This window comes from Aspergillus ruber (genome assembly GCF_000600275.1).
Source record: "Aspergillus ruber CBS 135680 unplaced genomic scaffold scaffold00026, whole genome shotgun sequence".
NCBI lineage: Eukaryota > Fungi > Ascomycota > Eurotiomycetes > Eurotiales > Aspergillaceae > Aspergillus > Aspergillus ruber.
The window spans coordinates 371,624-395,718 of NW_024467322.1; the positions used below are offsets into that span (position 1 = coordinate 371,624).

The window sequence follows — 24,095 nt, forward strand, 5'->3', positions numbered from 1 at the left end:
GCTTTCCGCGATGTCTTCGCTTCGGAATCACAACCGATTAGTCATCCCGAAACGCCTGCTGGTTGGCTGTCAGGTGACCCGCCAACCGTCGTCTTAAGGCCAAAGCAATTATCCATCCCGAGCATCGCAGCCGTGAAAAAGAAAGTTGTCCCTCTCTTAACCACTCCCTCTCTTTTGCCCTCTCTCTCTCAGGTTATTCTTCTTGAGAGCCTTTGCTATCTTTTTGTCGACTCGACCACTCTCCCCTCTTTCTCTTACTTCATATCCATCATGTTCAAGCTTGCCCGTAGCCGCCCATTTGCGACGGCCTTCCGTGCTGCGACGGTAAGATCTTTAATCTATATATTTATACCCGGGTATGGTCACTGACACAATGGTTTGCTTTAATTAGGGGCCCCCCAGAATCGCTCAGCAACAGAGAAACCTCTCCATCCACGAGTACCTGTCCGCAAATTTGCTGAAGTCGGTACGCACATTACGTCTCCACCCCCTCTTTCTTTTTCCGCCAACCTCCAATGACTGATATACGCGGTTATAGTATGGCATCGGCATGCCCAAGGGCGAGGTCGCCCGTTCCGCTGAGGAAGCCGAGGCTGTCGCCAAGTCGCTCGGTACATGATTTCATTCTGGAACCTAAAAAACGCGCAGCGTACTAAGATGGGGTATTACAGGTAACGACGACATGGTCATCAAGGCTCAGGTCCTCGCTGGCGGTCGTGGTAAAGGTCACTTCGACAATGGCCTCAAGGGAGGTGTGCGCGTGATTTACTCGTGAGTTAGATCTATAAAATTTTTACATTCAAGAGTGTTTGTTTGTTGACGGTAACTTCACTATAGGCCCACCGAGGCTAAAATGTTCGCCGGCCAAATGATCGGACAAAAGCTCATCACCAAGCAAACTGGCGCCGCTGGCCGTGCTTGCAATTCCGTCTACATCTGTGAGCGCAAGTTCGCCCGCAGGGAATTCTACCTCGCCGTTCTCATGGACCGTGGCTCTCAGACCCCCGTCATTGTCGCCTCATCGCAGGGTGGTATGGACATTGAGGCTGTCGCCAAGGAAAACCCCGAGGCTATCATCACCACTCCCATCGACATCAACGTTGGCGTTACCGACGAGATCGCCCGCAACATTGCCACCAACCTTGGCTTCTCTGAACAATGCATCGAGGATGGCAAGACCACCATCCAGAACCTGTACAAGGTCTTTATGGAGAAGGATGCCACTCAGATTGAGATCAACCCTCTTTCGGAGACCTCCGACCACCAGGTTCTGGCCATGGATGCTAAGCTGGGCTTTGACGAAAACGCCGAATTCAGACAGAAGGAGGTCTTCTCGTGGAGGGACACCACCCAGGAGGACGCTGATGAGGTCAAGGCTGCTGAGTACGCCGACCCTTTGCCTTGAATATGTTCCTTTTCTGACCAATGGTATAGGCACGGGTTGAACTTCATCAAGCTTGACGGTGACATTGGATGCTTGGTCAACGGCGCTGGTCTCGCCATGGCCACCATGGATATCATCAAGCTCAACGGCGGTAACCCTGCCAACTTCCTTGACGTTGGCGGTGGTGCTACCCCCGCTGCTATCAAGTCCGCTTTCGAGTTGATCACCAGCGACCCCAAGGTTTCTGCCATTTTCGTCAACATTTTCGGTGGTATCGTCCGCTGTGACGCCATCGCCCAGGGTCTGATCAACGTTGTTCAGGAGATGGGTCTCCGCACTCCTATCATTGCCCGTTTGCAGGGTACCAACATGGAGCAGGCTAACAAGCTGGTATGTTTGTTTACCAATAAGAGACAGAAGATGTGCTAATCAGTTTCATAGATCAATGACTCTGGTCTCAAGATCTTCTCCATTGAAGACCTCCAGAACGCTGCCGAGAAGTCGGTTCAGTTCTCGAAGGTTGTCAAGATGGCTCGCGAGATTGACGTCGGTGTTGAGTTCACTCTCGGCATCTAAACGCCGTGACAGTGCATTACTTGTCCCTCTCTTTCTCGTTTTCCTTTTCTTTTTATAACCATTCGACCATTCGACTGTTTTCGTTTTCCTTTCAGGGAGGCTAGTGATCGGGTACCAAGGGAATATAGACTTCTTTTCCCTCTTAGCATGATAAGGTCAGAAATAACCCGAGAGCCGATATGACTACATGGGGCAACTGGGAATGGTTATTGTTTGACGACAGGGAACAGCTGTGGAATTTATAGAGATTATTGATGGATTACTGTATATCGTCCTTTTTCAGGTTTTCATTTCATTTGTTAATGTTTTTGACCCCATTTATGGCCCAGTAGAATTAGAAACAGACATGTCTCGTCATATCGTACACATACATATCACATAACAAGCGGCTCATATCCAGGATATCATCCAATCCAAATCCTAGTGTCACCAAATCCAGAAAACCACCCAAAACCAAACATTCAAGAAATCGGGATCGCCCCCATAGCCTGATCATCACGGTCAAAAGACCAAACCCTCAACCCACTCGCATCAACAAGCAGCACCGAACACCCATCCCCCAGAATCATAAACCGCCGATCAAAGTCCTCCCAATTCACCTCCTTCCTCAATAACTCCCGACTCAGCATCGGAGAAGGCCGGTGCGCCCGTTTCGCGCGCGGATTCGAGATCCAAATTGCCGGATTCCCATCCGCCTTTCTAATATAGTACAGAAGATCTGGCGCGATGGCAGTCATGGATAGTCCGACGTTATGGATACTCCCCTGGTGAGTGCGGTGCATATAGATTTGGAACGTGCAGGGGTCAGCAGTTAGAATGAGCGCTTCTGTTAGATCACGGTTATTATGCCAGTTGATATGTAACGAGCCGAGACGGTGGTTACATCGCGACTTGCGATCTGTGAGGTCTTCGTAGAAGTTCCCGCCGGGGCCGATGTCGCTTGGTAATGGGAGGATCTCGGGCTCCTCGTCCAGGAACGCACCCGTATTACCATCCCGGTAGAACTGGCGGAGCGTGAAGACAGCGCGGTCTGTTGCGATGGAGCCCGCAAAGCGGCCCGTGTCGCGGTTGGAGATGTGCACTGTGGCGAGGCGATCTTGGGACGGATGTAGGATGATGAGGTGCAGACCTGTGGGCACGCGGATGGCGTGGGTGGTTTGGGTGGAGAGGTCCCATTGAAGGACATTTTCGCGGAAACCGAAGGCGACTTTTGTGCCATTGGCGACGAATCTGTTGAAGTTAGCGGAGGGGAGGTGGAAGATGCCTTCTGTGTTGGTATGGAGGTGCCAGACGTGGCAGGTTCTATCTCGAATTAGACTTGTTCAAAGGCAGAATAAAGATGCGGAAGGGGCTCACCCCCGACGAGAAAGCGCAGCAACAATCTGATCCGTGATGCGAACATTATCAAAAACATCCCGGTTCTCGGTACAGAAGCGCTGCAAGGTACCAGAGCGCAGATGACGCACAAACACAAAAGTGTCCATTTCAACCCACGCGTATCTACCGCTGTGGTAGTCCATAGGGTTCATACTGATCTGGTAAGTTTGCAACTGCCAGGAGAAGTGGCTCTGAGAGACCGGCTGGCCACGCTCCAGCATGACCCGGTCTCTGGCGAATTGAAGGAACGCTAGGTTCGAGGATGTGTCCACGGTGCCTGGCCCATAGCGCCAGTTGAGGACTGAGTCGCGGACTAGGCGGTTAATGAGGAGAGATTTCCAGCGTTTGCAGACCTGTTCTTGTTAGCGAGCTGTTCAATGCATGTGATGAGCGGGTATGTGCATACACTCTGTAGGTTGAAGAGATCCGCGAGTTCCAGGTACGAGGTGATCTGGACTGCCAGTTCCAGAGGCAGCGAACCCAGGATATCCCGATGAAAACTGGTTTTATCGATATGGTTCTTCAATTCGCGTCTTTCGTCGACGCGCAGCTCATTCAGTACATTGAGGTATCTGTGACGGACAGTTAGCAAGTGCGACGCGACAGGGGGTAGGCATAAACATACACAGCGCGTCGAGCGGACTTTGAACGAAGATTTTGAAAGCGTATCAGGATCTCTTCGACCTGGTGGTCGTGATAGACCTCCATGGCGGTCTTTTACCGGGAGTTGACTCGGGAGAGCAGCAAAGAGAGTCAAACGCCGATAGGATGTTTTTCATGAAAGAGTCCACCGCCTTGGGAGGATTGTTTGTCAGGGAAAAAGTGAAAAGAGAGCATCTGGTTGTTTTTATGGTTTTGTGAGTGGTTGAACGATGCATATATATATATATAGTGTGGTGGAAGAGATGTGTGGTGAATGGGTGAGATATATATAACACAGTGGAGATAAGTAGAATGAAGATGTCCAGAGGATAGAACTGAACCATAATAGATTGTAATTATCATCATTATTGTTCTCTAATAATATATATAGATAACCCCGGCTATAGAGGCGTTCTTTGTTTATATGTTCTGTATATATATCTCCATCCAACACCTCTTCCCTTTGAATTCAACACAATTTTCATCCCATATTTTCTGCTCTATTCTATCCTTATTCTGACACTATTCTGCATAGATACTACATCCTTTTCCTTCGTCTGAGATAGCTAGCCTTCGCTCCAGCCGTCTGACTCGCCTCTTGTCTCATTTGTTGCCTTCTTGCCTTCTTCCATCATTCTTCTTCACCTTCTATTCTCTGTCAGACATTCAACTGGCTGGACCGCGGATGTCGTACTAAAATCCGGACCAATTGAGCTCTGCAGATCCGATCGTCCTCTGCTTTTTCTTCTTCTTCTCGCCCGGTCTTCGCCTCTTTTAATTTTCTTTTGCAGCTTTTTTTTTTTTTTTTTACTTACTTCCTTCTGGCCTCGGTTTACTTTCTTCTTCTTTTCATCGTCGTCTCTCTTTCTCTCTTCTTTATTCTTCCTTTCTCTCTTCCGGATTCCCACTTTTTATCCTCCCATATTTGTCGACCGCTATTCTATTATATACCTAGGATAAGATAGGGGACGCAAGACGGGTCCGGGCCCCAAAAAAACAATACAGAGTGGTCTTTCTCTCAACGCGAAGGGGAACACACAAACTGGCCTCGCAATGACCAACAAAGGATAACACTAAAAACCTAAAGGTTCCTATTTATTTCTCATTATTATTACCCTGTTGATCCGCGCGCGACTTTTTCTGGTCCAGGCTCGAGCTGCCATAATATACACACCACGCTTCCCACGTTCTTTCTCCGGGCTGGCTGGCTCATTTTTTTTTCCCTCACGGCATTGTGGAATAAACATTACTACTAGCACAAGCACTCGGATATTCCCTTGCGTCTCCTCCCCGCCCCTTCCTGTCAGGTGCTTCCCCTGCATCTGCTACTAGCAATTCCTTTTCTTCCCACCCCACACTCTCCCTAAATCCTCTTTTTTTCTATCCCAGGGGGAGGGGGAGAAGAAATAATCATCGCCAATTCCTCCGTTGTCTGTCGTCCTCTCCATAATCGTCCTGCCGTCTGTCATCCGTCGCGCGAAATGAGTGGTCTCGCCGATCCCCCGAGCAAAGTTACCTTTGCTCCCACGGTCACCACCCATGCTCCCGGCAAGACTCGCAATCTTCCTGTCCTCTCCTCGTCCGTGACCGGCTCAAATCAGTCGTCCGGTGACCCAATGGATGTAACTCCGTCGACCGGGGGCGCTGCGCCTCCCAATTCCGATGGCGCAAACTCCAATTCCAATGCGCCCAATGGTTCTACGGATCTGAACACTGCGAGCAACAGTGGCAACAATAATACCAATAACAACAGCAATGGCCCGAACCAGGCCATCGGAGCTGCCGCTGCTGCCCAGCAGCCCAAAGTCGTACAGACGGCATTCATCCACAAATTATACAAGTATGTATTTTCCCGCTGCTTGATCGGTACCAGTCGCATATAGTAGTTTTGGCTGTCAGTCAATGGAGAGCAAGTCATCTTTACTGACCATCTCGGTAGTATGCTCGAGGATCCTAGCATTCAGCATCTCATCTCCTGGTCCAGCTCGAACGATAGCTTCGTCATGTCTCCCACATCCGAATTCTCAAAAGTTCTCGCGTTAGTGATACCTTGCTATAATCCCGTGCTTGTGCTTGTGGTTGCTGATACCTTCTTAGGCAATATTTCAAGCATACCAACATTTCATCCTTTGTCAGACAACTCAACATGTACGGCTTTCACAAAGGTATGGTAAATCGGACGCGCTTTTGCTTCAGTAACCATCTGTCCGACGCTAACACTGGGTTTCTTTAGTGAGCGACGTCTTCCACACCGGATCTCCCGATTCCGCGCTCTGGGAATTCAAACACGGCAATGGCAACTTCAAACGCGGAGATTTAGTAGGATTAAGGGAAATCAAGCGCCGGGCATCTCGTCACGCTCTGATCCACCGCGACTCATTCCCCGGCCATAAGACCACCGCCGCGTCGCAACCCGGTACCCCAGCCGAACCGGTTCCCGATGCTACGGAGACACGTTTGATGGCGCTCGAACATTCGCTCTACGACATGTATAACCGCCTGGGTCGCGCAGAAGAGGGAAACATGGCCCTCAGCTCGAGATGTCAAGCAATGGCAGAGGGCCTATCCAGATGCTACCACTGGGGTTATTCGATGTCGCGATTCGTACAAGCGATGGTTCCTGATCGAGATAGCCCTCTGTATCGCGACATCGTCAGTATGCAAAGTGAACTGGAAAGACACCTTGATTCTGTCCGCGCCCTGGAGAACCCTCATGATCCATATCTCGCAGCGCGGCAGCCGCCGCCTTACTTTGCGAACGTCTCCGTCGAGCCACCGGGCGCGCCGCTCTCTCCTCGACAGATGCCAATGGACGATAGTCGTCGACCATCGGTGGTCGAATCCTCTTTCCGGCCCAATATGATCCGGCCCCCTCTGCCTCCACACTTGGCCGTTTCTCCGCGTCGTTATGGCTCCGTCAGTGCTGCTGCCCATCCTTCTCCGAATCATAACCGTCCCCAGGTCCCCTCTGTTGTAACACCTCAGCCACCGATGCCTCACCCACTTTCGTCCGTCTCGTCTCCTCCAGGACCCAACCTTGGGCGACGACACACATCCGCCGATATTCGCCAGCACGGCTGGCCGCCACCGGGCGTTTCGCCCTTCTCGACCCATCACCCACCAGTACCACCGCCGCCCCACTGGCCTCCGTCACCACATCGCACTCCAACCTCCAGTGAACAACAGGTCCGAGATGTTTTAGCTCAGTACGAAATGGGTGCCCCGCGTAGACCTCCGCATTCACGCAACATAACCCCGCCTACGAGTGCCGACGCACCTTCGTCGTCTATGCTCAGTGCCGATAATGGTTGGACGTTTGGGCCCCGGTATCCCCGACACGAGTCATCCCTGCCAGCAACCCGACGGTCCAGCATGGCCAGTAACGTTCATTCGCTCCTCAACCCGGCTGATACCGCTGAGCGACCCGATGAGGATCAAGCAATGAACGATGACCGCAAGCGAAAACGTTTGGAATGATTTAGCATCGGTTTTGAGCAATTCTTGGACTGCCTGTGGCAGTTCGCGCAGTGGCTCTTGAGTATAATTACAGCCAGATCAATTGACTGGCCGAGACCTCTGGGTGGTCCTTTGGTTCCCTGCATTACCTTGTGCTGCGACTTTTGATTTATTTAATATCCCCGCTTGGATAAACCATATTTGTGTATATTCTACTTATAACAAGGGTGGCTTCCTGAAGAAGCCATTATCCGCCTGCATGTTTGAAACGAGGGTTCAAAGCATACATTCCCGTTCTGTCACCTTATATCGACCTTTTGCAAAGTCCGAAATATTGGATTTGAACAGCATATGTCGATTCGCCATATTACTATCATTATACCCTGGTTGAGTGGAGCAAAGCTTGGACAAACTGTTTTCGATAGCATTTAAAGTCACAGGTTGGAGATGTGAATTTCAATTTGAATAATAATGGCATTAGTTCGTGCATACGATTTCATTCTAGGTCGGCCGTTCATTTCTGACCCTAGATGTAAAATTGATATTATTGACATAAGAACGGTAAGGAAATGAATCAAACCTGCCTGTACTCCGTGTATACAAACCAAAAGATAGTCCACAATGTAGTCATAGCAATGCATGGATATATCCTTCACAAACACGACGTTCACCTCTTCTTTCTCTTCTTAGATCTCTCAGCGAGTATCTCATCCAAGAAACTGGTCGCTTTTTTCCTCCTCGGAGCTGGTCGCGACGATGATCCTGATGTCCCTGCATCTGGCTTCGCTAAAGAGTCCTGTACATCGCCCTGGCCTTCAAGTTCTTCTTTCCCTTGCCCCGGATTATCACCATTGCTACCACCTGGAGCATCTCCCGCAGCATCAAACTGCGACTGCGACTGCGATTGTTCCTCTGCCGCAGCCTTGCGCTTCTTATTATTTTTTTTCTTTTGATTCTTCGTCAGACCCTGACCCTGACTCTGCCCCTGCCCCTTCGCAAACTTCTTCCCAACAGCCGCCGTCCGCCCGTCTTCTTCATCATAATCATCTTCCTCAACCGTATCGTTATTACCGCCCAAATCTGTCGAATTATTCGCATCACCATTCGCACCCGCACCCGCACCCGCAGAGGCCTTTTGCTTAGCTTCCCTCTCCTTCTCCTTCATAACTTTTTGATAATTCCTGCCCAGCAATTGTCTCCGCAGCGCATCGTTCGAGTCGAGTTCTGCGCGATTCCAGCTTCCGTCGGGGAGTTTGGAGGGGAGGGGGGCTCCTACGCCTAGTCTTTATTCACCAACATAATACATTAGCACAAATGCCCTCCAAATAAGATGAAGAAAAAGGGGATCAGGGCGTACGTCTCCGGAACAGCCGTAAAAATCTCATCTTCCTCTTTCCGTAGCTCTTCTTCTGATTTGGTATTCGAGGACTGTTCTTCGGTGGTTTGTGGAGGGAGCCATGAGGCAACGAGGCGTTGGCTGCGGGCGAGGGCAACGTTTGCGCGGTTAAGGATTATGTCTGTTGAGGACATTTTGCCCTTCTTTCCTCTTCGTTTCCGCTATTATGGTGTTGGATTGGAATCTTAAGATGGATGGAAACTTTTGATATGGGCGGCAGTATGGTTACCGCCTGGGGGACCGACTTGGGCTTGGCATTGTCACTGTATTGGGAATTAAGGTAGTATTATTATTTATTATTTAATCAAGTTTATTGTCCATACCGAGCCCTAGAGCTATGACAGACCATTATCCGTGGACTTGAGGCCGTTAGCTATCCTACAGTCTCTTATCCATATAAGTTCCTGGGGCACTAGCCCCCTTCCATACTCCTTCTGATCCTTTTCCTCGCCCTAGACCGCCTGTTTGCGCAGGGCTTTCGAGCACAGTGCTCTCCTTGTGTTTCGTGCAGGATGGGTGCGGCCTAGGCTGACTTCAGCTCAGGCTACCCTTCCTGCTATCCTTCTCCTGTTTGAATTGCCTCTTCCAATGATTCCAATCCCCATTCATCATCTTTCTGGACCCTTTCTGCCGTTCGCTGTAGGTGTGCTCGAGGTAGAGCTACACTGGTACTAGCTAGGAATTGTAGCAGCGCCTTGGTAGCTCTGGGCTCTCCCAGAAGTCGTCCTCGCGGGTGTTCCTCTGCAGCAGTGGGCCTCATAACTCCATCTAGCTCTAGATCCTTGTAGAGCTTGTTTCGTTGATGTCGCCATTTTCGGCATTCAAAGAGAAGATGGTGTATTGTCTCCCTTGATAGGCATTAAGGTAGTATATGAACACAAGAGGATTGTCTATTGTGTTTTGTTTATAGTACAGATGTAGTGTACCATATCCTTGTAATATACATATGTACATGTGATATCTCCATCAATGGCCAGGCTGTGCATGCGCAGCAATGGGGACCTTCTCATCATCTCGATCAAGAACGTCTACGACGCTCTTCGAAACAGTATCCAGAATGAAATCCCGGATTACGTTGGATTTCGGAGGCGGAGAATTCTGAACTACGTTCCTATATGGGATAGTGAGTGCTTTGAAGGCCGTAATGGTCGCCTGTGTGAAGTTAGTAAGAGGTAATGAAAAGACTAAATCGGGAGAACGACTAACCTTACCAAGTGCTTTACGGAACTCGATCAGCTCCTTAGCAGCCTGCTCACTATCCTCCTCAGAGCCCTCACTTATTCGAATACTGAATTCCAACCATTCATCCATACACAATGTATTGCTGGTCCCCCGGAGTCGTCCCCCGAATAGACATGCCGCCAACGGGGTGAGATGGCTGGTGTTACCCAGAATGACTCTGTCCGCAATGAAACGTTCCGTATAGTCTTTGTTGTAAGTGAGCATGCACCGCAGTGGTGTGATGCTGTTCACCCCAAATCCATGAGGGAAGCTCTTGTTGTGACGCCTGGTGCGGTAGAGTGAGTCGTCATGCCGCACCGGCGCAGCGAGATTGGGATATGTGGATTGAAGAATCAAGGCCTTGATCAGGGCGACGTGATGTGAATTCACGTTCATCTCGGGACCGCCAAATCGGAATTGGGCATCGTCGGTGTAAAAATGTTGAGGGATGATTCCCGCGCGAACAAGGATCCTGTGTGTCTCCTGTGCCGTGTCCAGCACTTCCCGGAATCGATCGTAGTTGATACTACGGCCAAAGGCACGCGCCAAGGTTTCTGGAATTCCCTGCTGGTACCACACCTTACGTAAGGACTTGAAGGCGTTAATCGCGCTGATGTGGTCGCTCCAGCTGTTCTCGGAATACTTAATGCGCCAATCCCTCGATGCCGCGCGCCGCCCAATGCCACGCGACGTATGGAACAAGGCCAAGTCGCCTCCCAGAGCTGCAAGGATAATGAGAGGGTCTAGACAGCGGAAAATGACGCCCAGCAAGATCAGCTTGCCATGGCAAGGGTCCAATGGTATTTCAGACAGAATATCACCGAGCACTGTAGGATGATTGCGCAAATTCATAGCTCGTAGGTATTGTAAATTCTGGATTGCTTCGTTGACGCGAGCTTTACCTGGTGGTTCAATCAACTGCTCCATGATGACTTCAACCTGTGTGCTAGGGTCTGCCTTTTTCGCAATCAAACAAGCATTTTGGAGGCCATCATGGGATATCTCCGAAGGTGGATTGGCATGGAAAAGAGGCAGCAGGCTGCGCGGATACAAAGCAAAGTATCCACCACCCTGTACCCGTTCTGCCCAACCAGCACGTCGGGCAAGGTTGGACTGGCTAACCCACTGACAAAGTGGCCGGCTGAATCTCGCCTGCGGATCATAGACCCTACGATTGGTTTTGCCCGTGTCAATCACATACCTAACATCAGGTAGGGTGACAGACGTCTCGACGATGTCTGTTGCCAAGATGATCCGCCGGCACCCTGGCCGGCTCTCACTGAAAACGTCGTCATAGCTATCCGGAAGATTGGAATACAGTCGCAGGATCTCAATTTTTCCTGGATCGGCAAAATCAATCCCAAGCCCTTTGCCGTATTGTCGAAGAGTCCTGTGAACTTCGGTGATATGCGGCAGACCTGGGAGAAAAACCAGGATGGCGCCTTTGTCGGTAGTGGACAATACATAGCTGATTGTCAGGCATACCAAGCCTATAGGTACAAAATGGTCATCCTCGAGGGACGTTAGATCAGACTTGGTTGGATTCAAGTTGCGAACCATTTTCTTTTTCTTAGACTGAAAGTAATGGCGTCCGAGGTAGGTCCGCGTCTTGTGCTCTTGAAGGTACGGGGATGATATGCTTTCCGGATACATATTTTGTAAAGATGGTAATAAGTCATCAAGGTATTGCTTCTTAGCTAAGTGACTGGAGCTCGGGATGTAAAGGTAAGGCACTCGTACAACATGACCTTTTCTTGACTCCCCGAAATAAGAAGCAATGCGATCAGTGTCTGGAGTCGCACTCATAATCACAACCTTCGGCGTGTGAGTTTTCCTTATCCGGCGCTCATCGATAAGTTTCCTTAAAAAGAACATTGTAAGGTCAATATCAATGGTTCGTTCATGAACTTCATCCAGAATAATGTATGATACCGAATCAAGAAGGGAGGGTGCAAGCTGCAATTGCTGTAACAGAGCACCGGCTGTGCAATACGTGATAGGTACTCCGAGTTTACCAAGATGGTCATCAATTTGGATTTTGTATTCAATGCTCTGTCCAAGTTCTTCGCCCCTCTCACTGGCAACCCGTCGAGCAAGCGAAGACGCGGCAATTCGATATGGCTGTACACAGAAGATTTTGCAATCCGCGGCTGACCCTGCAATTGCATGATCGAGCAGCATTTGGGGCAGCTGGCTCGACTTCCCAGCACCAGCCTCCGCGACAATGATGCTGTATGTGCTGTTCTGGATCATGTCAAGGATCTGATCCTTCATGGCGTTGATTGGCAGATCGGCCACCTGACGCTGTTGGTCCGAGAGCTGCTTGTGCATCCCTGCAGCTTCAGTTGGACTTCTTGCAAGTGTCCTAGGGAGGAACCAACGCCTTCTCTCGACGGGAGTTTGTCCTACGCGCATTAGATTCGGTAGGGTGCTGCGTATGGTAGCGAGTAGGTTTGTGCTCATTACGAGCTCGAGGCTGCCGCTCTCTCTCAAGCGATTCAAGGTTTGCAATGTACCACGCGTGTGCATTTTTTGCACGATGAGTAGGGCAGCCTTGCGTGCCGCCTCTTCCTAAAAGGGGTCGTCAGTCAACGAAGAAGCAGTAAAGGTCTGTTTACATACCTCCGTCCTGCCGTTGCAGTTTGCAAACACGGGTTTGCCGGTAACATGGACATGGCACTTGATTGAATAGATGACCACAGTTTCCAGAATCAAGGAGTGGGTCACCACTGTCACAAGTTTGTGTTTCTCAAATTCAGCACGTATGGTCTCGAGCGGAGACTGAACAAGCCGTTTGCCTAAGCCATTGTAGTCCGAGTCTTGTGGGAGCAATCCATGGCGTCCGCCGTAATCGGGGTCCTCAATTGTATCCTTTGGGTCGTCCTCTCCGACAACAGAAACCGGCAATCCAAGAATTGGTTCGAATCTCGTCGAATAGCAAATGGGTGAACCCAATCGGTTTGCTACTACAAAGCTTGGCCTCCGCTCACGAAGGGTCGCGCCTGAGACTCTAGACTCTATATGGGTTACACAGGAAGCGGAACGCTGAGAATTGAATGAACAGACATCGGAGGAACGACGGAAAGCGAACTTGGTTTGCGACAACCTATTTTTGATGGACAGAAGTGTGCTCGGGACTCGCTGGTTTCAGGGAATGCTAAATCAGTACTTTCTTTTCCCTATGAATGAGCGATCGCGTTTTCCAAGCACTTACCAAATAGCTTCGCATTCTTGCGCGAGACGCCTTCGAACGTCAGGCGGGGCACTTCAGCGAACGCTCCATAAATGAAGCCGTTCTTGACTGGTCGCAGTTCGAATATTTTTTTTAAAAAAAAAAAAAAAAAAAAGAATTCCAAATGAAAAGAAAGAAAACCAAGAGTCCTCAAAGGACGGTGGACTTCGTCATCTCGACGGTGTTGTAGAAAATATCGCCATTCTTTCCTCCGCGTTCCCCGATCTGATGTCTTGGCACGCTTTTCCGTACCCTGGAATTGGCCATCTTCCTGACTTCCTCGTAATGCCCTCTATTGTCGAGATTTTTACGGATTTTCTAATAAATGGTTGGGATACCTCGAAGTAGTGGTTGCTTGCTCTGTGTTCAGCGTCGGGTGAAGGTCGGTATCTTAGGACCTTAAACTCTATGATTAAGGGCATTTCTGACGGGAAATAGTGCGATGAGAGACGTCCAGGGTGTCAACGATGTGAAACTTACGGAAGGCCATGCCCCGGTTATGATCGTGGTTTCAAGATCGTGCCTGGAAAGCCCTATCGTGCTCAGCGTCGCCGTCGAGCTGGCACGGATTCTGCAAGATCTCATATACAAGAGGCATCCCATGAGGTGTATCAGCCACTGATAGAACACACTAACCAATCTTCATTGCAGCATATCCAGCAGAGCATAAGTATTTTGATTGATAATTTTTCGACACCGTCTTCTCCGGCTTCACCCCATATCGTCACTCGTTGGTTTGGTTTTCTTCCGGCTGTTTATGGTCGGAACAAAACACTGGATGCAACTATCAGATCTTTTACTGCTCATCACTTGGGCAATGCCACTGGAAACAGACAGGTCATTCAGTATGGGCAGTCTGCGTATGTGGAAGCTCTACACAGACTCCAGAGATCTTTGAGCAATCCCATAGAATGCGTCTCTTCAGATATCTTCTGCGCAGTGATTCTGTCATGCTTATATGAGGTGAGATATTGCACTCGCAGCCTTTTGGATACACCCTGTCAGTCATTCTGACCAAAATGTGCTTTTCTCCAACACACAAGATTCTGAATCTTGGATGAAGCATGCCAAGGGGCTGAGCCGATTAGCTGAATTCCGAGGACGTGATTGCTACCGAAACGAATTGACAGTATTTTACTCAAGGCTTCCCGTGGGATTATTGTATGTACCGGTATTCCGTGTACCCTGGCTGTACTGGCCTGACACCTAGACAGATCATGAATTCCGTATTTTCCGGTCAAGAATGCTTCCTAAATTCGAAGAACTGGCATCTTATGATGAAGGAGCACTGTGATACATCCTTACCAGCAGGTCTGGGGTATCTAATTGAAGATTTTATTGTGTATTTCACATTCGCACCAAGTCTTATACATAAACTTTATTCTCTCAAACAGGCGGACCCAGAAAGTCCAGAGACGTGGGCACAGATGTCGGAAACTCTCAAGCGCACTCTTGATATGCAAGAAAAGTTGAATGCGTGGTATGACAGATATTCACGCATCGCGCCTGCCCCAAGGGAAACCATTTCACCTTCTGAAGACAAACTGTATCCCATGGTCCTCTCATATTCAGATCCAACCAATGCATCGGTATTCTGCGGTTATTACTCTTACACGGTAATTATACGTGAGATATTGAAAGCTTGCAGCTATCCCGGCGAGCATGAGGCAATCACCATTTGCTTTCGAGACCAAATTTGCAAATCCGTCGAACATAATGGCAGGGGTTTCCTTGGACCGTACCAAATGGCCTTTCCCTTGCGGGTGGCGTTCGAAGTTGCTGATCCTGTGGTTAAACCGTGGATCAAGGGCTGGTTTATACGACTTTCGAACGTCTATCCAGCTCTACAACCGCAGAGGTTTGGTTGATTTCTCCCTGATCGAGGGGCACTATTTATGTTCAAATTATGTGCGGAAGTTCTTCGCTACCTCACGACTCCCGGGCCTATCTGAAGATTACCGTGCACCCACAGCAAGACATTACCTTCCATTCATCTCATCCCGATGGGACTCTCCCATAGCCACCTCCAACAGACCAAATTGGCTCAATCACCATGCGTGCTGTGAACAAAATCATGGCAATAATAATCTCCATCAAGAGCCCCATTTCAATTGCAACACGGCTGTCGCCAATCACTTGCTTGAAACCAGGTGGACCATACTCTCCGAGCAAAAAGTATATAACCCTGACTGCCAGAAAAGGAAGTGCTGCCAGAGTCAACAGCACCCCTCAGTATTTAAATCGCTGTGAGGCATGCTCGAGACTTTGCTGCAAGCATAGCAATAAAACAACAAAAGGTGATGAACATGATGACAAGAACAACTGATCCCACAATATCACAAGCGCGGATATTGATACATCTTCCCACGATGACAAAAACTAGGCTGATGAATATCGGAAAGCGAAAGAAATGAAGTGCAAAACGAATAAACTTAGGGTACTTTGATTTTCCTGGGCCTATTCCTCCAGCCTGCCCGCTATATGACTCGCGAAAAAGACCTTAGTCTCTTGCTCCCGAGTAATGGCAGCAACCACATACGTACCTGAGCAGCAATATGAAGCTCAATTCAAACAAGAGCGGCGAAAGACCAATGCTTTGCAGAAAGTATTCAGCGATCAACACAGACTTATTTGGCTGAGGATTGAGAAGCACCATTGCAGACCCGGCGATGCGAACTTGATGATAGTTCAAGTCAGTTGTCTATCCATCCTTCTGGTATGTTTCTATCTCACTTACGCTGAGCCAGCAAGCCTATCAATCCAAACCAAGAGTAGAACAAGCATCGCCCAATGCTTCGGTTCTTCTTGTGATGCCAGAATCGCCATTCCTGTACAAATCTTGTGGTGAATTGGACCACCTGGATGGTTGAGAAGAGAATGATTTCCAGGATTGCAAGATTCTGTCTTTCTGCTGAGAAGCTTGCAGCCATGATGGGTGGTTCTCACAATTTCAATTCAAATGAAGTGAGATGAGCTTGATTCTTTTGTATGTTGAATGAGAGGACGAATATAAGAAAACCGGGCTACTTCCACCCCCTTATGTATGGCCATTGTCCCCTCATAATTTCTACACTAATGCCCCCATTGAATGGTTCTTATGGGGACATCGTGGTATGTGACCCATTTGGGTTTAGTTATATACATCGTGATCAATGACCACTTTGGGCTTAGCGTCTATAACTGAGACCAGCCAATCATGGAGAGCATATATCCTCACGGTCAGGGCCGGGGCATGTTCAAAGTCAGGGCAAAAGCAGCAAAGACTGGGCATTGGAACTGGAAGGAAGGTAGCAAATGCTGTAGGAGACCCAGTATATATGAACAATTTCGTTTATTTCACGCACTTTCTTCGGTCCTGTCACTATACAGTTTATATATTCCTATAGATTCCAACCCATGAACATGACTCCTCACAATGCTAACCAATATACACAGGGTATCTAACAAAACGAAATAGTAGTTTAAATGGCAAAGAGCTCAGCTTTTCTTCATTCTTCCGCTCCCTTAAACCCAGTCCTCATGTTGTAGCTTCCTGGTGTTTTTTCTTCAACTTCTTCTCCGTCCTCATAAACTCCCGAATTCCCACAGGAATACCGGCAAATATATCCTCCTTTTGGTCTTCCACAGGCCAATTTGCCTCGCTGCCACCCCCATCATCATCCATACTCATACTCGCACTTTCAACCTCGGCCCTCTTATTCTGCCGCATATCCGGAGTCTTCGGTACACCCCTCGCCTTCGCGTGATCGAGCCTATTGGCCCATTCTTCCATATCATCACGATAATCATCCCATACACAATGAGCGCAGCCACTCATACAGCAATTATCCGGTTCCGACGGCCGCGGCGGGATCGCAACCCCATTGATAGTTTTCCACATCGACTCAGGAGGCACATTGCCTGCGTCATATCGCGACGAACGTCCGGGGGTTTGAAGCCGGCTACCGAAGACAATCGACATCTTGTCCTTTGGGGACTGCGGTTCGACCGTGGAGGCTGGTGTTGGTGTATCGGGTTTCGTGGGGACGGGACGCGAGGTAGGTGCTTGCCGACGGTAGGGAGATTTGGTTGCGAGGATGTCATAATAGTAGCCCGACAAAGGGTATACCTGGCGAGGTTCTTCTTCGTCGCCGTCTATGTCGGCCTCGGTTGTACGCTCACGAGAGTTCATGCGTCGGGAACTCGGAGGAAAGGCGTAATGAGGACGTGATGCTTGCGATGAGAGGAATGGGCGTGTTCGGTTCAAAAGGCTTCTTCCAAGAAGCGATTGCTTCCTGGCAGCGACTGGAAGCCACTCCATCATGGATTTGGTGCTGGTGGTGGAAGTGAAAAGTAGCAGTTATTGCGCTCTGTAATAATACATGCCGATTATGACGTACCGGAATTTAGCGAGATTTCTCGTTTTCCTTTCCCGACGGCCGTCGCATCCATAAACTTCAGATTGCTAACATTAGTGGCTTTTTTAACATGATAGGGTTATGTACAGCCAAGGATACGTATATCAAGTGCCACTTCTCATAGAACTGAGCAACATGTAAAGATTACGGACGAATACACATAAAACCACGTGACATCGAATTGCAAACAACACAAACACCCCAGGGAAATGTTGAAGATCGCCGACGTGCTTCAACCAAGCAGATGCGATTCGCGATTCGGCATCAAGAAAATACGACACCCAGCATGCTCTGCACATATTACGCCTAATTACCAAGTACGTACACACACTGGCACAGCTCCCCCGTGAAAGTGGTGGCCCAGACAGACAATGCTCTCCTCTCCAGCCAAACGGCGCAAGACGAGCGAGACAACAGCTGCCACAATCGACGCGTCGCAGACGAACCGGAAAGCCCACGAAAATAACAGTCGACTGGACCAATATCGCTCATCCTTTCAGTCACCAACGAAAGCGAGTCTAGCAAGATCACATCCGGACGTTCTAGCACGCGCGCTTAGTCGCTCACCAACGAGACCGCCGCATAACGGCAGCGAGAATGGTCAGCAGCAGGAGCAAGAGCTAATGGATTCGAGGACGTTCGGTTTGCGCGATAGGAAGGCTCTCCGGCCGTCGATAGCTCCTGGTGCGAGTCCAACGGATAGTTCGATATTATCGCCGCGCAGTGCGTTTGCTGCTCCCCCGCGACGGGTGTCTGGGAAAATCGGGCCGTTAGATCTAGCATTTGAGGCTCCTGAGGCGAAACTGGAGAGCAAGACAGCAGACCTGTCCCCTGAAGATACACCTGGGGATCGATTGAAGGAAATGGGCAACGATGCGAATGAAGACAGTATGAATCAAGATCCCTCATTTCTGGACGGACTAGAAGAACCAGAGCTACCCCCGACACCTACACAATTAGGTCTGGAAAAGCCACCTGGTCGACCAAAGGGGCTTCTGAGCAGCAGCCCTTCTGCTCGGTATGAAAAGAGGGCTCGGAAACGAATCGATGATGCCAAACCAAGCGCATTGAAACCGGAAAGTTTCGATACAACCGACGATTCAACGATGAAGGATTTGAACACGGATAGAGCGCCATTGTCAGAGTTTGGCCTGAAGAAACAACAGACCAAGAAAGAACTTTTCACTGAATTAAAGCGATTGAAGGGCGACGTTGCGGAATTGGAAGCATGGACCGAGAAGCTGAACAACCCAGATATGAAGACAGAGTCGCCCAAGGATTTGAATACACTCATGTAGGTCCGCCAGAATAAGACGAAATCTCAAGCCAGACAAACTTACTGACCACGCTACAGCTCCTTGTTATCATCGGGAAATGCTTCCCATAAGCAATCATCACCTCCAACAAACGCACCAATCTCATCCGTCCTCTCTGCCCTATTACCATTCTCCTCAAAAGCACCTCCCAAGCCCGTACACGAACCGCCACTACCAACCAACCCCTTCGCCCTGAAAGAACATGCGCAAGGGAAGCAATACCTGACAGTCTTCGCCCCGCTATCCTTAACAGCACATTCCAACAAAGTATTTGCCTCGAAATCAGCGCTCCTAACCGAATCCCATAGCCTAACACTATCAACTGGGCCACCCTTTCCGCCCAAACTCTACAACATAACCATTAACTACGAGACAAACCCAGAAACACAATCCTTAATATCCGTATCTATACTGGAGAGTGACGGGTTTAGCAATGTACCAGACGGACTGCGCCGCTGGATTGATACCAGACTATCAAATCCGCTCCTGAAACTCGATGTGTCCGGACTCTGCTGGGGCGTCAACCGCTACTGGGAAGCATCTGTCTCGCGCGCACAAGTATGGTCGAGAATCGAAGCTCGACATTCCAAATTACTTGTACATCACAACCACCGGGAATCAAAGCACGAAGAAGACACAATAGATCTTCGTCATATAATACCACATCTCGATCGCACGAGTATGATATTCTCTCTGAAAGATACATCTAAACCCTTCCGGATGCTCCTTTCGTGCGCATTAATACTAGACGAGTGGACAAGTGAGCCACGAGTACTTCCTGAGATCAGTACCTCGTCTTCGGCTGCATCAAGCAAGAAGATAGAACAAGAGGCTAAGAAGTTGTTTAATACTCTCTTAAAGGGAGAGCAGAGGGCGGATAATGACGGCGTTAATGACGACATTGAGGCAGATGCTATTGTGCGAGCTGTTGATGGTGTTGTGGGAGTGTTGTTTGGTCTCGATGATACCCATATTCAAGGATTCAATGGGAAGTTGCCTGTGAGGTGATGGGATTGAGGGTAGATTGTTTGGAATATTTGTGTACATATAGATATGCGTACATGATTCTAGGTGGGAGAGATAGGGCATATTTTCTTCGAACAAGTAAACCATTTGTAGAGCCAGTTCTTCCCTTAGGGAACAAGTCTCCAACCTAACTCCGGGTACTTTTCACCAGAAATAAAATATAACAGGAAATTGGGACATCATTTATTTAAAAATCGGAGCATTTTTTTTACCGACAAAGGTTTAAAAGGAAAAGAGACCACGCCATGCCACAGTACACTAGTAATCCCCGACTTGAAAAACGACCCGATCATCATTAACAGAGTCAAATTGTCTATTTCTTGGCAGCAGCAGCCTCATCAGCCTTAGCCTTGGCGCGCTTCTCCCGAGTACCCCGGAGACGGGCCTCACTGCGGGCATCCCGCAAGCGTCTGTAAGCAGACTCCTCACCCTTGGGCAGGCTGTCACGGCTGACCTCGGTGATGGCCTCCTCGGCGGTGGGGTTCTTGACGGGGAAAGAAGCGCCAACGTTGGTAGCATAACCCTCGGTCTTGCCGTCAGCGGCGAAAGCAGCCTTGGCGGCGTTGACCTCGTCAGCGGACGAGTCGAGCTTCTTGAACTGACCGCTCTTGCGGGGGAAGAGGATCAGGCGAGCCTTGTAGTCCTGAAGGCGGTCGACGTTGGCGACAAGCGACTCCTTGGAGTAGTTGACACGGCGGTTGTCAACGGCGATACCGACGGTGCGAGCGAGCTTGGCGGGGATACCAGCTTCCTATAAATTCGAAACCACGTAAGTTTCCGTTTCACCCTATTTGATCGAACTCAAAGCAGACGTGCGATCCAAGTCGTCCTCATCCGCTGTCGGTTCCATTTTCGAGGGGCAAATTTACCTTCAGCTCAGCACGGGTGAAACCACGACCACCCCGGACACGACGGTTGTACTTGACGGTAGGGCATCTCACAACGGGACGCAGCTGGTCAACCGGACGGGGAGCGACGGCGGCGGCCTTAGCGAGACGGGCATCACGTCTGCGGTGCTTGCGACCGGGCTATTCGAAAAATTTATTAGTCCACCGTAGATTTTATGTTTCCTCCCAAAACGAATCGATAATAATATGTCGTTTAATTCGTATAACACAATTCGTTGATTCATCAGGATTTGAAAAAAAGTCGATATCGTACCTGGTCGAAGTGGACGCGCACACGCTGCTGCCAGTCCTTGCGGAAGTCTGTATAAAATCCCCATCAGTCCATCGGTTCCCATAAAAACCTTGCAAGCCAAAACAAAAAAAAAAAAAACAAAAATCTTTCCAAGGTCTCACTCACGCTGGTTGAGGATTTGGTTGTTGTGCTTGATCGCCTATATATCGCACACACAATCAGTATTTCTTCCTCCCCATAATCGATACAGACAAAGATAAAAGCCCCGGAGAAGCTCTCATCTTAACCTGTGAATAAAAGTCGATAAATCGAAATAACAGGGATCCAAACGCACCATTGTGACGGATGGGGATCAAGTCCGGGAGATGGTCGTTGTCGTCGTGGGAGGTGTCTGGTCGTATCTCGAAACTCCAGCGGAAAGACTCGTTTCAATATTGGGCGGAACTTTTTTTGGTGTGGCCGCCCGCGCAGAGCCGCCTCGCTTAGCGAGCCCTAGCCTACTTTCCCTTTTCGGAAAGCGGCTTTCATCTACAAGGCAAAACAGCGATATAACTTGCAGTTTTCCTCTTTTTTATTCTCATGTTTGATTTTATAATTCACAAGTGCTACAATGAATGGTATTTCATAGCCAGTTTGCAGCTCCCGAGTCTCTAAACGAGGGATACTTGCTGTTACCGTCTTAGTAAGACGACTGTCCGTCTACAAGAACTACGCCCTTCAAGAGATGCTATCTTTGTTCCTTCTTTTATTTAATTCGTTGCTACCCAAGACCGAAAACGGACTCCAATGACTACCCTATAGCCCAATGGTACTCGAAACAGTTGAACCAACCTCAAAAACACCATGCCTGTCCAATATTTGCATACGTTCATCAATCATCATTAGCAGCAACCAAAGACTCAAAACGCCAGTACAGGACCTAGCCGGAAGCCCAAGAGGTGTTGAACGCCAAAAAAAAAAAAAAAAAAAAAAAAAAAAAAAAAAAAAGAATAGAAAAATGAAAAGCAGCGAGACGTTATGCGCGATTGCCCCATGCATCAATACCAAGTCCCACTGCCTTGGATTTCTTTACCCCTCGCTCTTCCTCGTGAGTTGCTTTGCGTTTCAAACTAACAGCAGGCTCTGCTCTAGCTTTCTTCACCTGGCCAAATAGTTTTGTCTGCAACAGTGTGCTGGTCTTTGGGACATTGGCTGAACTTCGAGTCTCTTGACGATGGCTCCCAGCGTTGCGGCGAAGCATATCTGTTGCCAGTGAGCTAGCCTGCGAACCTTGGGCCTCTTCTTCTCTTTCATCATCTTCTCCCTGTACAGTCTCCGCTTCTTCGATATCCGAGGCAGAGATGGTGCTATCCCGATCATACTGCTCTTGGCGGGTGTTTCCCACTGGAGTCAAGTACTGCTGATGGGCTGTCTGAGAGCGAGAAGGCGTCCTAGGGACAGACAACACTTGATTGGAACCATGAATGTCGCCATTGGGATGCTGACAGTGCGTGAAATTTTGATCAGGAGTGGAAGCAACGCTCGCGGATTCTTGAGTGTTGGAGAATCGGTCCGCAAATTGGCCCGCAGCAAGAAGAGCCGCAAGGCCACTTTCTTCCCTGCTCAATTGGTGGCTGCTATAATGATTACTCGTATTACTGTGATCAAAAATGTGGCGACTGGATCTCCTGCGAGGAGTGTGGAGCTCTGCGTGGGGACTGAGAGACATAGATCCTTGCTCAATCATCAAAGAGAAATGTTGCCGATTGTCTCGAATGCGCCCCTTTAATCGCTGGTTTTCTTCGTTGAGCATATCGGATTTGACTTTTTCTTGCTCGATGAGTCTCTTTGCGCGACGCAGTCTTCGATCAAGACTGTCATTATTTCTCTCGAGTTCTTGATTTCTCCTGAGAGCCAATTCCAGCTCCGCATTGGAAATTGGCTGCAATGGTTTAATTTCGGCTGGGCCATGACGGTTGCGATACTCTGAGCTCTGGAGAATCTCAACTTCACGTCTTGCCAATTGGTGCTCGACCTCAGCGCGTTTGATCGCTTCATTGCTTGAGAATGATAACAGGCTATGTTGCAGTTTGAAGTGCAGAGAGGACATGCGAGCTTCTTGCGCTATGTTAAGCAAGTCCTTGGAAATGGCGCGAAGTTGGGGCTCGTTGGCTGCGTTGATATCATCGACTGTTGGCAGGTTCTCGGAAGCCCCATATGCGGCGCACAGCGACTTTTCCATATTTGGTTGGGATTCCAAGAGTGAATTTGATCGGGATCGGGACCGAGAGCGACGAAGAGGAGCTCCTGGTACTTGCGTTGATGGCGGAGGGGTCATGTCTGATGAGGACAATGGAGGGGGTGAAAGTAACTTGCTCTTCTCCGACTCCGATGTATGGCTTTCAGTCTTCGCCAAATCTGGAGATGCAGCAAAGTTTGTCCGCTGAACTTGATTTGCTGGAATGTTAAACTCTACAGGAGGCGCAAGGGAACCTTGCGACAACTGAGGTTCACTGTCTTGCGACATGATCTGAATTATATTTGTCGGAAGCTCACCCTAAACAATAAATCAGTCAATTGTTCGCGGCACAAAGGAATAAAGAGCGCCATCCAGCACGTACAATGTGAGACCGGGGAGAAATGATCAGCTGAACCCGACTTGATAGCGACACTTTTGACAATGCGATATCGGAGTCGCAGTCGCGCAAGGCAATTTGGCTTTGGAGAGAGATCGAACTTGCGATATGCAAAGCGTATGTTGATAATATAAGAAACAGGAATGACGATAATACTGTAGAGTGGGATGTTTCGGGCTTATCGCCGATAGGGTTGTTGTGTCTAAGGCTGACAGAGTAAGACCACGCGCACAAAGAGAGAAAGGATGCACGAGATGTCAGAGTAAGGGCGATAAATAGAGCGCGAGAGATGTAAGGAAATGAAAGTCAAGAAATGA

At 49.1% G+C, this 24,095-nt stretch overlaps 10 protein-coding genes across 10 annotated transcripts; 4 read left to right on the forward strand and 6 right to left on the reverse strand.

The window, feature by feature from the left end:
* Positions 1–270: 270 nt before the first annotated feature.
* Positions 271–1,960, forward strand: EURHEDRAFT_462294 (succinate--CoA ligase (GDP-forming) subunit beta; the record flags this gene model as incomplete). The annotated part of the gene is made up of 7 exons (XM_040784793.1): positions 271–324; positions 392–466; positions 539–611; positions 672–771; positions 838–1,383; positions 1,435–1,774; positions 1,826–1,960. 7 exons carry the CDS (start codon positions 271–273, stop codon positions 1,958–1,960), a joined length of 1,323 nt encoding a protein of 440 aa, XP_040636302.1.
* A 461-nt stretch (positions 1,961–2,421) lies between these two features.
* On the reverse strand, positions 2,422–4,045 carry EURHEDRAFT_405119 (F-box domain protein; the record flags this gene model as incomplete). The annotated part of the gene is made up of 5 exons (XM_040780363.1): positions 2,422–3,262; positions 3,317–3,396; positions 3,427–3,690; positions 3,744–3,909; positions 3,963–4,045. The coding sequence occupies 5 exons, from the start codon at positions 4,043–4,045 to the stop codon at positions 2,422–2,424; spliced, it is 1,434 nt and encodes a 477-aa protein (XP_040636303.1).
* Positions 4,046–5,460: 1,415 nt separating this feature from the next.
* Positions 5,461–7,456, forward strand: EURHEDRAFT_462177 (uncharacterized protein; the record flags this gene model as incomplete). Its single annotated transcript, XM_040784784.1, has 4 exons — positions 5,461–5,819; positions 5,919–6,017; positions 6,077–6,144; positions 6,213–7,456. 4 exons carry the CDS (start codon positions 5,461–5,463, stop codon positions 7,454–7,456), a joined length of 1,770 nt encoding a protein of 589 aa, XP_040636304.1.
* A 646-nt stretch (positions 7,457–8,102) lies between these two features.
* On the reverse strand, positions 8,103–8,965 carry EURHEDRAFT_462065 (DUF3245 domain-containing protein; the record flags this gene model as incomplete). Its single annotated transcript, XM_040784773.1, has 2 exons — positions 8,103–8,718; positions 8,793–8,965. 2 exons carry the CDS (start codon positions 8,963–8,965, stop codon positions 8,103–8,105), a joined length of 789 nt encoding a protein of 262 aa, XP_040636305.1.
* A 422-nt stretch (positions 8,966–9,387) lies between these two features.
* EURHEDRAFT_462210 (uncharacterized protein) lies at positions 9,388–9,678 on the reverse strand (the record flags this gene model as incomplete). Its single annotated transcript, XM_040784787.1, has 1 exon — positions 9,388–9,678. A coding segment is annotated over one exon (291 nt), but the record flags the coding sequence as incomplete, so codon positions are not given.
* A 119-nt stretch (positions 9,679–9,797) lies between these two features.
* Positions 9,798–13,281, reverse strand: EURHEDRAFT_380091 (P-loop containing nucleoside triphosphate hydrolase protein; the record flags this gene model as incomplete). The annotated part of the gene is made up of 4 exons (XM_040779244.1): positions 9,798–9,983; positions 10,038–12,623; positions 12,675–13,193; positions 13,267–13,281. 4 exons carry the CDS (start codon positions 13,279–13,281, stop codon positions 9,798–9,800), a joined length of 3,306 nt encoding a protein of 1,101 aa, XP_040636307.1.
* A 328-nt stretch (positions 13,282–13,609) lies between these two features.
* EURHEDRAFT_517568 (Zn(II)2Cys6 transcription factor domain-containing protein) lies at positions 13,610–15,152 on the forward strand (the record flags this gene model as incomplete). The annotated part of the gene is made up of 4 exons (XM_040786575.1): positions 13,610–13,666; positions 13,723–14,231; positions 14,290–14,413; positions 14,499–15,152. The coding sequence occupies 4 exons, from the start codon at positions 13,610–13,612 to the stop codon at positions 15,150–15,152; spliced, it is 1,344 nt and encodes a 447-aa protein (XP_040636308.1).
* Positions 15,153–16,593: 1,441 nt separating this feature from the next.
* EURHEDRAFT_415402 (oxidoreductase-like domain-containing protein) lies at positions 16,594–17,778 on the reverse strand. The gene has a single exon (XM_040782678.1). The coding sequence runs from the start codon at positions 17,585–17,587 to the stop codon at positions 16,802–16,804; it is 786 nt and encodes a 261-aa protein (XP_040636309.1). The 5' UTR covers positions 17,588–17,778; the 3' UTR covers positions 16,594–16,801.
* Positions 17,779–17,890: 112 nt separating this feature from the next.
* Positions 17,891–20,005, forward strand: EURHEDRAFT_517570 (uncharacterized protein; the record flags this gene model as incomplete). The annotated part of the gene is made up of 3 exons (XM_040786576.1): positions 17,891–17,998; positions 18,182–18,975; positions 19,036–20,005. The coding sequence occupies 3 exons, from the start codon at positions 17,891–17,893 to the stop codon at positions 20,003–20,005; spliced, it is 1,872 nt and encodes a 623-aa protein (XP_040636310.1).
* Positions 20,006–20,336: 331 nt separating this feature from the next.
* Positions 20,337–23,669, reverse strand: EURHEDRAFT_380094 (60S ribosomal eL13 domain-containing protein; the record flags this gene model as incomplete). The annotated part of the gene is made up of 5 exons (XM_040779245.1): positions 20,337–20,774; positions 20,893–21,051; positions 21,185–21,231; positions 21,329–21,362; positions 22,236–23,669. The coding sequence occupies 5 exons, from the start codon at positions 23,667–23,669 to the stop codon at positions 20,337–20,339; spliced, it is 2,112 nt and encodes a 703-aa protein (XP_040636311.1).
* Positions 23,670–24,095: the final 426 nt, after the last annotated feature.